Here is an 11,719-nt window from a genome sequence, read left to right as displayed (position 1 = left end):
AAGAGCGCGACTTATTGAATATTAATGATAAATTGCATTTGAATATTAAACAACTACTTTAATAAATAAATCAGTAAAAGTTTGAAAATAAATCCATCAACAGAATATTTCATATAAACAATAAATATTTGCACTGGCCTAAAGATTAATCAAAGGCGCGAGTCAGATTTAGCACAGCTCAAGGAAAGTGTCGCTTTCAGGTGTGTGCTCTTCACAACATTGCGAAGGTCAGTGCCCGACCCATTTTTGCGGCAACGCTGTGTGTCGCCTAGCCTTGACCTCGATGTCACAGCCAGTTGCCGTGGCACACGCTGATAATAATCAATCAGTCAAGAACAATCACGAACATCTTATAACAGTCCGTGCACCTAATATTGTAAAAAACTTTGATAATGTTTCATTTATTGAGGACATCTGCAGTAACACGATATCTTTGCATGAGAACCGTGTAATGCAAATATAAAAATACCCCAGCGATGAAACATCAGTCAGTCGTACCTACTGTTCCAGAATGTCAAGAGGTCATGTAAGAATTATCTGCACAACAGAACAGCAGCGCTTTTATTTTGATTTGTGACAGCGGACGAACTTGTTTATTACCGCAAACGTTATGTTTATGGACTTCAAAATTGGACTAAATTGAAGTGAGCTGTTGCAAAATTGAATTGAATGCGCGTGACAGTGACGAGAGTGGAGCAGCCATTTGATAGCGGCCCATTTATCCTCTAAATGTACCTAAGCATGTCCGACTCGTTTTAGGAAGTGTAATAGATGTAGTGGACGATGTTTCGTAATTAGATCCCGGTGCCAAAAGTAATACGTCACGGAAGCGGGGGCGAGCGTCAGTTTCTGGACGTGGATAGTGGCTGTGGCGCAAGTCCGGCCCGATGACGAACGGGATAACTAATTCTAGCAGCTTTCCGAAAAATCTTTATAGACTTGTTTATACAAGTCTATGTGATAATGTATTCGAAGAATCCGTCAATGTATCCGCTTTGACTGTAAAGGAAAATGCACTAAAAGCATAAAGTTAAGCAACTAGACTTATTCTACAAGTTGTAAGTAAAATGTAGAACTGGCCACCCAAGATGATATTGATGTTGTTGCCCATTCAACGTCAGGTGAATGGCCAACAATGACAACAGTCAATCTATGAATGGACTACGATAGTAAACATACAGCTGTAGTATGTAGAATATTTCTTCAGACGTTACATTCCTTACAATCTAGCAACTTCAATTGTGCTAGTGCTTCGAAATTTTTGCCACCGTTATGTCCTCTTTGTCAGCTAAATTCTTGCTAATCCCTATGGATAATCGTTACACCTAAATAGAGCATACTGAATAACTTTTCCTAGAATGCCCGACGCACATACTTAAAATTAGTAAAATTCCTCACGCGCCCCCATTACGTACCAATCTCATCATGGTTCTATTTCCAAAGGCAGAAATGCGTAGGATCAATGATGATCACAAGGAGACTCATTGCAGTCACGTGAAACTACGTCGCTCACCAAACAGTACCGACACATTTTCAAATCGTAGGAGGTACATTTTCAGTTAAATATAGTTCAGTAATGCATCGCAGCATCGGTGGCCGGTCTGCCATTATCCAATCAGGGCGAGTCGGTCACCGCTCCGAGGCTCGCAACCACGCCACTCGTTATTGTTCATAAATAATGGCGGACTCAATTCTTGCAATGTATTATTACTACACGATTTGCGAGAAACAATACGAACACTCTGATGGTGGTCCTAAACTCCTCCCTGCGTGAAAGTGCTGCTTAGCGCTTTCCTTTAAGGGAGGAACAAGCGAGAAATTTCAAAAGTAACGCTTAGACGCCAGAAGGTGAATTTCAGTTTAGACGTTTGTCTACGTGTTGGTATACTTTAGATCTAGATTTAATTGTAGGTTTCAATGTTGACCCGATATCTTCCTTCTACTGTTGGCCCCTATATTCAAATGCTCAATAACAATTTTGAATTTCAAGTTTCTAAATGATACTTGACTTTAAACAATAACTTAGTGGTTATGATAATTCAAAACTCGATAATTTTTCGACATTGACTGACACATAGAGGGAAAATTATGAATAAGAATTAAGTTTTAAAATAATAACCGCAAAAGTTAATAAGATCACCAACTTAATCACAATAGTACAGAGTTATCTGAAGAGGGTATACACAAAGTACATAAACAGTAAGATAAGAAGCAAAATAAGAAAACTGACAAAGGAATTATCGACAAAGCAATTATCTTGGAGTGTTCTTATGAAGAATATGGTGTGGTCAGTTTGTTTGTAAACAGTACCGATGCCTTTCACAGGTGATTGCTGATCAAGGTGACGAAATATAAACAATTAAAGCGTCCATTCATTAAAATATGATAACCTATTGTATTTTGAAATAGATACGAGTAGGTACTATTGACATAATAAGTCGTTAAGTTTTCGTAGATTTGATACGTGAAAAAGTCGAGAGTACACGTTTATGAAGATTATTTTCCTTAGAACGACGAAGGCAAGCAAGCAAGCATTTATTATTGGGTAGAAAGGAGTTTGTTTTCTTAAAACATTGTAGGTTGTTTAGACTTGACAAATATAGCTTTGCAAAACGTTTATTATCTTTGTCTAAAGAATTGTAAAAGAATGGTCAACAGCTAGTGGTTGATTACCTACTGTTGATACAGCTGATTCTGATCTGCTGATTAACTATTTGCAAACTTCTAGCTATACATATTCTTTGACATTGAAATAAATCTAATTTTTAATCAGATGAATAATGCATTTTTTAATCAGATAATACGAGTACTGGTACCAATGATACACTAAACCTTCTTATAAAAAGTAACAATCATCATGTGTTATCAAAATTTATCTAGGTACTTTAGAATGTCTTAGAATATCCTAGACGTCGCTCAAATACATTAAAATGGAACATTGACCGTATCTGTTAACACCTCCATTATACCAAAACTCGATTTTCTAGTTCTATCTATTTGTGTGCAATTTACTAAACTGAGCAAATAAAGGATTCGAGAAAATCCTTTCTGTTCATATTTGCTTATGAACAGTCAATTTGCAATGACATCAGACTACAAAAAAATACGTGCAAAACGATTAAGTACTACGAAAAACTAAAATATAAAAAGATAATACTGAAAGATGTAGTCAAAAAAGTTATTTTATTCGGATAGCTTATAAAAGAACAGTGTTTAATGGTGTCATAACATGTGTTGAAGTTGATGAGTATGAAAAACGTTAATTAACTAGAAGAATACTTTTAGCTAAATATTCTTTTGTGAAGAAAACGACATTAAGTACAGAACAACAAAGAATTCAGAATTGATGGAAACATCATTATTCTTTACGTCAGATTCTTCAATAAAAAATGTTTGAAGCCGCGGAATGTCATGAATTTTGTTTCTGCATACAACTTCTGAGAATGTATCAGTCTGTTTGTTCGACACAATAGCAAAGAAACACTCCCCGCGGGCATAATGTACGAGTATGTGCAATTCTACATATGTCCGGTAAGACATACGTAACAAACAATCGGGCCGATTATCCTCGGCTGATCCTTTATGCTATAATGGTTGATCCATTTATTCATAGAACTGTAGTTATCAATCGCGCGATGGCACACCCACCTACTGGCGGGAGGGCTGAGGTTCGGCGCAGAAATCTAAATTGGTTTGGGCACTTAAGGAATCTTCTGCTTGATATCTGTGGGAATGGCCACTGAGGTCATGTTTTGTTTTTCTTCATTCAATTTTTAACTTTAAACGAATTCATTTTGAAGAAGCATTGTTTTGAAGTCGTCAGGAAAGAGTCGTTGACCCGTAGAATCTTAACAATTTTAGATTCAATTCAATTACTTGTTTAAAATAGAATTGAAGCAACCGTATACCGTCACAACTAAAAATACGTGAAAAATATGAAAGTTACAGTGATTTGTGTATAGAACCATAACATTTACGAGCGAAATGTTTGGCAACTTCTAAACAAGAAATCTTAGTGCATGATTTACATTTTATGTCTGTGAAATCAAGCATGTCGTGTGAGGAACTTTCCTAAGTCCAATTTAACTGGTGTGACAAATAATTTTCTTGAACAGAAATTTATGACTTTCTTACGGAATATTATGACCGTTTCAAAGGCAGGTTTACAAGATACGCAGTATATAGTATACACTCCATTTATTTAAGGGGGAAAATCATCCAATGACTTCTCTCGCCTTGGGCGAGGCACGAGCGGAGTGTCAGACTCTTACTGACTAAAAAACACCCCGTTCCTACACCTGCTTTTCGAGCTGGAGCCTCGGTAAACCTGCTAGGTAGTCCACAGCTTCGGAGCATCCACCCCTAATATGACGATAATGTTCAGAATCCAAAAATGGACCTTAGTCCTTATTGCTTTTTATGTTTATAAAACCTGACTTTTTCAAATGAAGGTACAAGTTTTACCAGTTCCCCAGTATCCAGTCCCGCTAATATGCCATAAAACCCATATTATTTAAGGGTTTTTTCCACTAATTGAATAAAAATGCATTAAGATGATCCGGTTGTGGTGTTTTAAAGCCGGTTGTGATGATCACAGGAGGGATACTATTTAAAGTAACATGTAAAATTAAAACGGCCTTTTTTAAAGAGTTGTTTGGCACTGTCTAAGCATTTTATCAATTCATACGAGGATAAATGATATCACGGTCTACTACGATTGTAATAAAAACGTGACGTTATATTATCAATACGAATTTGTTATCCGAAACAGAAAAAAAATCGAATAGGTACTACTCGCATGTGTAGGTACGGTTTCCAAAACAGTTTCAGCGGTTTATTATAAAAATAAATAAATAATCAAGATAATGAAGCATTCCTCACAACGTGCCTACATTAGAAGATGATACGTCATAAGGCGCTCAATGAAGTTCGATAAGGGCGGTCAACGAACCGGCTGATAACAATTATTGCACGCGACATCGTCCGATTTGTAAGTAAGTATTGCCAATGAGACTATTGTGCATTCGACTCTGTTTATCTAACACTTAACGTTGCAGTTATTATGAGTGATTTCGTAACCACTCGATGCCGCGTGACAAATGTACCTACTTATCTATTTCATTCATGCATCAATAATAGGACAGCCGCTATTGTTAAATGGTGATCTAATGAAGAAAATCCTGTCTCTTTAATTATTTACACTTACAATAAGATGCGTGCATTGTGCCGTATCTTGTCGTTAGGTAAACATTTCACAATCGACGCAAAGAGGATACGAGGTTTACTGCAGTTTTAATATTCCAAGCGGCATTTTGCATTTTGATGTTGTGGCAACATACGCATGAGATTGGCAAAGATTTAAACATTCGTACAAGACAGTAAATGTTAAACATAATGATGTGTTTAAAAAAAACACAATATTTCTTCCAATTTGTAGATAATTAGATACAGCATTTTTTCTGTAGTTAAGTGAAGTTAAACTGATATGTCATGAATTTTATCTCATGAACGCTAGGTAATCAATCAAAACCTGAACACATTTGTTAAGGCTTTTAAGCAAACATTTGTTGTCCAGAAATAACTTCTAAACATGTCGTGCATAAAACCTCTCACAATAGGTATGTGATACGTTTTTCCTCCTTCACTTAAGATTTACATTAGAAGATAAATAGCTAAACGTGTTTATTCTACTTGCTTGCAACGTCACGGCTTTTATCCTCGAAGGGGTATACAGAGGTGCACATTATAGTACCCATGTAATAGGGGGTGAACCTATTGTCATATACTAGGCTCCGTGTTACTACTGAGAAATTTTCAAATAACCGGAATAATTATAGCCCAGTAATTGTTTGCCCGACCCAGGAATCGAACCCGAGACCCCTTGTCCGGCAGTTGCACTTGCGACCACTCGAACAATGAGACAGTTTATTCTAAAGTATACTTAGTATAGATACCTGTCTATGTAGATAGTATTAAAAAAACAGGCAATGTTAGGAGAAAACGTGTATCTTGTACTGAATATGTAGCATCATTAAGTATTATTAGATAGATATAATCGAAGGTGTTGCTAGTAAGTATAATTGTGTGAAAATTCCCAACACTTTTTTACCAAATTCTATTTACATACTATGACACTTTGCCGCGTATCCAAGGGAAATTCTTCACATTTCTTACCTAGGTATGTATAATTAAATTTTGCTTACTCTTTCTTAGTCATTTGTGTCTCTTTTTCCTTATTTCTAACCGTGAAACCACTTATTTTCCTTTAATTGTTGGAGTCGATTAGAGAATCGATTAATAAAAATATTAATTCGATTAAGCTACAATATTTAATTATTTTTTTCCTTTTTGAAACCGGTCAAATTAGTATATGGAGAGGCCCTAATAAAGTAGACAATTTATCGATATTTCTTAATTTAACATAATATGAAGGAGATCACACTAAAAAATAATCCTGACATTGAAGTCAATGCGCGTGCGCATGTCTAGGTATGTTTTTTTATAATAACCTGATTATAATGTATTGAACTTGTGTTGCCAACTTGAACCAGTTATTTTATTATTGTTTTGTTAAGAAATTAATAATTAAATGTGATGATAAATTTCTTATTTGTTATTTTTATAAAAGCGACGTTAGCAACAGTTAATCACAGTGTTTGTTACGTGTGGTAATCAACACTAAACATCGCATGATCGAATTATTTTAATAATGCCCCGATAAAAGCGACAAACAAGTGTTAAATTCATATATCTATGTGAAAGTATTATCAAAGGGTAAAGAAAATTCTTATCTACCGTTTAATTATCATATCAACAAGATACTACCATTTTTATACTCTGGAAAATTCAGTAAGTCTTAGATAACAATTTACAATATTTCTTCGATTTCTATAAGGCGTTTGATTGATTCAAACATTTCACTTGTAACGTGATTCACCTTTTGGGACATATAGAAACAAACGAATAGAAATCCAAATAAATATGTTCCTTGTTTAATATTCATCACGAATTAATGTATTTAAAACAGGCAATGACCTCTAAAACCTCTATAATGCAAAGATTCACAAAGTTAAATATTGATAATCAACTAATTACTAGCTACCGGACTTACTTACTATTTACTAGCGAACATTTTTTAAATAAGCGTATAGGTAATGAAAATGACTCACCGCAGCTGATATTGAAACTATTTTTCAAACACTTAACGATAATATGACCTTGATTCCATCAAATTGAGACCTTGACATTCAATCAACACTATCACCAGTCATTCAGACTACTAATTATCCCGTTATTTATGAAGTTATCAGTATTTTCCTGCCACTATACCACAGTACACATAACCAGGTGAACCAGACTGAGCGAATGCCCACTTGTATAAAGATAAGATTGTGTACGTATTATTTAACGCAAACATGAGGATGGACTGCTGTAAAACAAGAAAACAGCTTAAAACCATCGTAAATGATCTAATTTCATATTTGGCTCGTAAAGGGAAAGCTATTGGTGTTAATTTGACAGTTAATACCATTAAACAGGTTGGCCCAAAGAGACAGAGACATCAGAGGACGAATAGCGGTCATTTCGGTCGTGTGCGTTACCATCACGACGCACGGCGGGCACACAAGCACGCGGCGTACGGACGCGTTCCATGAAACAATGAACGCAGTGAAACTGACGGAGACACGTCGTTCAACCTTATCACTAGTCAAACAATACTCGATTAGCGAGTCCTACAATCTCGCGATCGACGAAAGTATACCGATCGGAGCGGCCCTATCTAGAAATATTTTTATCACATTACGATTACGCATATCATCAGCGTTCATGGATATCGTACTTTCATTACGTACTATAGACACTGGCGATAAGCCAACATAAATATATGCATTAGCTTTTTTATTGATAGAGGATTAATCAATTATAAATTGAGATTTGAATGAATTCCAAAAACCAAGTGAGAATAAGATACGAGGACATTGTCGGTAATGGAAAAAATGTAACCAAGTGTCAGTGCAAAAAAAAATCCCCATTTAAATGTGATTGACGCTCACGACAAAAAACAATAAACTGTTACAAATCAATACCAGACAGGAAAACGAAACTAAAAACATTTTTTCCTAGCAAAATCGCAAATTCCAAAATCCATTGCCTAATTTACCTAATCTTTAATCGTCCTGCCTTTAAAACGTTGAATGAGCAATAAAAGTGTTAAATAATGCACAAATAGGCACAGGAACATCCTCGCTCGATATACAAGTCGTGACTTTCACTTTGTGTACTGAAATAGTGAGCAGACACATCCAGACGTCACTCACATATATAAATAGATATGGTAATCACGCGCTTGGCATTATACTTATGTACGTATATTGCCTTCCCATGCCACCTCACTCGTCACACCGTTGCAGATTATTTCATCTATTTGTAAACAGACTGGGTGCCACGCTTGTGTATTCCCATTCGTAAAATTTGGCAGGTAAATGTCCCACCTACCTTATCTGTCTCTATTTACTTCATCTGTGTCCAACAACGGCCTTGTCACATCCTCGGACAGACAGATGAACTAGTTTTTTTATGAACATAGTTGAATAATCTTTTTATCAGTGGTTTTAGATTATGATAGAGGTGTCAATGTTACAAATTGATGATGATTAGACGACAAATAATTTCGGCTGTTACTAGGAACAAGATGAAAAGAATATTTGACATAATATAAAATGCAAAAGCCCTTCACTTTATTTCCCGTTCATCCCTAGCTAAACCCGCGAGCCCACGACATAACGGTACTGAATAACTACGGCTTTATTATTATTCAAACCACTGGAAGCAAGATGGAGATTAAAGCTTATAAGCGCGACAAACTATTACTATGATCGTTAACGCGCACCGCAATGATTCTATCAACGCAGCCATAATACTAAGGTAGGGAGCCGAAGAAAATGTCTTGACAGATTAAAGGGCTGCAAATAAGGAAAATATATAGAAGCAAATTATAGGTACTAAGGATGACGATGCAGAAGATATAAATCGATGAGATGACGTATACATGTTACAAACAGGATTGCAGTCATTATCAAGACAATTAGCTCTAGTAAACGCAGAATTCATGTCACAAGTCAATGAAAAGGAGATTCTAATTATAATTCTTAATTAAAACACGCAGGAGGAGTAGCCGTTATAACTCGTTCCGACATCAACACCATAGACGGCTAAGCTGTTATATCTACAATATCCATGTTCATAGTTAATTTACAACGTTCAACGTTGTAGCAGTGCTGTGCAATGGAGCAACTGAGCCCGATTGTCAGTCCACGACCGGTTCTGAAGAAAATTCAATGCGCTTTCACAAACACGACATTTCATTATAGGTTTCCCATAAAGAATTTCATGTGGGATTTGAACCAACATTCCGAATATGATCGTGCTGTGAAACCGCGACGTTGCTAAATATTTTTAACTTTTCTTCGAACCGATTTCCGTGATTGCATTCACTGGTTTGTTTAATTCTCAGGGAGCAATAACATCGGTGGTCAAGACGCCATTATTTTACTTGTTGATTCCGTTTACGTACCGTTGTGAGTGCGCCACTTGTTTAAATATTTGAGTGAGCGCTGTGTCGGCCATCGGATGATCAATTATGACTACATTGAGCGCGCCCCATCGCGTCGCCTTTCTATTATGTTTGTAAACACCAATTGAGAATCTGTCAACTAACAACTATCAAATTGGCTTCTTGTCTTTCTTCAAGTTGGTAAAGAATCATCTTGAATATGCAAGTCAATATCGTGAATATTAGTATTTCCATGAGCATCTACAGTCATCCGTGAAGTACCTATAATGTAGCGTCTCCAATAAATTAATCATTACTGGACATTTCAATGTCCTGTAGGACACAGTTCAATGCTTATTTGATTTAGCTCTGACATAATCTAGTTCATTTGCAATATCTGCTCGTCTTACACATTCATACTTTATACAAACGGATCTATTTCACTATTTCCTCCTAAATACATATGTTTCAGTAACTAGATATACATAAATGTTTACATAACTCCTTTCTTTACATTACAATTTGATTATCGCTCGTAAAAATTGTTTGGCGTGATAAAATAGTGTGAATTTGACGTTAATTTTTGATTTTATGGACAATTTCCGAGGGAATTTGCGTCAAGTTTAACGTCATGGTGTGTTATTAGCGCGGCTGATGTGAGGAACGAGCTTGTCCAGTAATCTTAACAAGGCTGGCGTCCTTGGCAATGTCTCCCGAAGATTGCAACAAGAGAAAGTAGTATGTGCGTATGTAAATTGACATGTGTATGATTTTCTCTCGGTGTTCTAAACACACAAGTAATTTGATTAATCTTTATTGGACTTGACAGAAGTGTTTTTGGATACTTTTAGACTAGGTCGGTCAGCTAGCGTTGATACTTCTGATATAAGTAGCATTAATACCTATATATCAATATTTTCTCGATTATGTTACTATGTTAAATGTTAAGTCACAATATTATTACCAAGAATTTTGGAATGAAGACTTTACACAATAAGAAAATTTAAGTAGAAAATGTTATCACTTAATTAAAGAAGTAGAGAAATGTATATTTTCTTACCAAATCATGTGACGTTATCACAATATTAAGATTTGTTTGGTCAACTGTATCTTTGTTGTAAAGTATACTTTAACATAAAGAGGTAAATATAATTATGATCGTTTGCTTAAGACTGTTAATTAGTTTTTTTGTTTACAAACATTGAAGTTGTATTTTTGGTATGTTTATGTGTGTGTTATCTCGCGCATGTACCTTATCTCATACTGATAAATTGATAGTAAATCAATGACAGAAAAAATGTAAATAAAGTCATATAATATGTACCTACTTCAAAAATATTTTTCGTTCTACCCACTGAAGTCAAATATGACCTAAACTTAGAAAAAAAAATATAGTTATGGTTGTAAATATGTACTTATAATATTTTAATTTTATAAGATTAAATCTACAAGCTGCCAAGAATCTAGAATTGAATTTTCCTATTTTTGATACAAAAATGTTACTTGCGGAGCGATAGACATTCGGCATCCATTACTATTTCTAGCGGGGTGAATGACCGAGACATTGCTACTTGAGAAGTTATTTATGTGACATTAAAATGCAAATTGATGTTAAAACGTAACAACAATAACGTTAACATTGAACCAATTCCCTGTTAACAATGAAAACGCATTTAAATTACGTCAATTGTTTCACTTTTACAATACAATATTTCGTAGAAGCTTTCCATTGTACCGAAATAAACGTTTACGTAAAAAAGTCTAAATAATTACAATCTTATGAGTTAGTACTATTTATATTCATGTGTGAATCTGTGAAATATGTAGATCTAGGCTAACACAATACCTAAAATTCATTCGTAGCTTCAAGATTTTAGATTTAAAGGTTCAAGAATTTTTTTGCTTATCGCAAGTCAATATTTTGGCATCAGACTAGTATTATTTGTGGTTTTGATGAACTGACTTGAGTGATAGGATACTTTTTATCCCACGGAAAGGTGGGCGAAGCCACTGGCAGAAGCTATTTACCTTATAATTATTTTTACAAATAATAATCATTGCTTTCAGATTGTAGGAAACATCTATGAGACAATTATTTCCTTGAGGAAGTTTATAGACCACAATATAACACTATAACACTTGGAACACGGACAGACAGACATTGTA

At 35.2% G+C, this 11,719-nt stretch overlaps 1 protein-coding gene across 5 annotated transcripts in view; it reads right to left on the bottom strand.

Moving 5' to 3' along the window:
• The window catches only part of LOC118272928 (glycogen-binding subunit 76A), a 51,264-nt gene that overhangs the window by 3,270 nt on the left and 36,275 nt on the right, over positions 1-11,719 (bottom strand). The window contains exon 1 of one of the 5 annotated variants that reach the window (XM_035589658.2): positions 7,529-7,552. The exons of 3 other annotated variants lie outside the window; for them this stretch is intronic. In XM_035589658.2, the coding sequence (XP_035445551.2) occupies positions 7,529-7,531 (3 nt within the window). In that variant the 5' untranslated portion in view covers positions 7,532-7,552. Of the gene's footprint in view, positions 1-7,169; positions 7,373-7,528; positions 7,553-11,719 lie in introns of those variants that run through there. One more of the 5 variants, XM_035589660.2, reaches the window with a different exon arrangement.

This window comes from Spodoptera frugiperda, chromosome 4, assembly GCF_023101765.2.
Source record: "Spodoptera frugiperda isolate SF20-4 chromosome 4, AGI-APGP_CSIRO_Sfru_2.0, whole genome shotgun sequence".
Taxonomy (NCBI): domain Eukaryota; kingdom Metazoa; phylum Arthropoda; class Insecta; order Lepidoptera; family Noctuidae; genus Spodoptera; species Spodoptera frugiperda.
The sequence above is the reverse complement of the archived record's forward strand: the minus strand, read 5'-3'. Positions and strand labels throughout refer to the sequence as shown.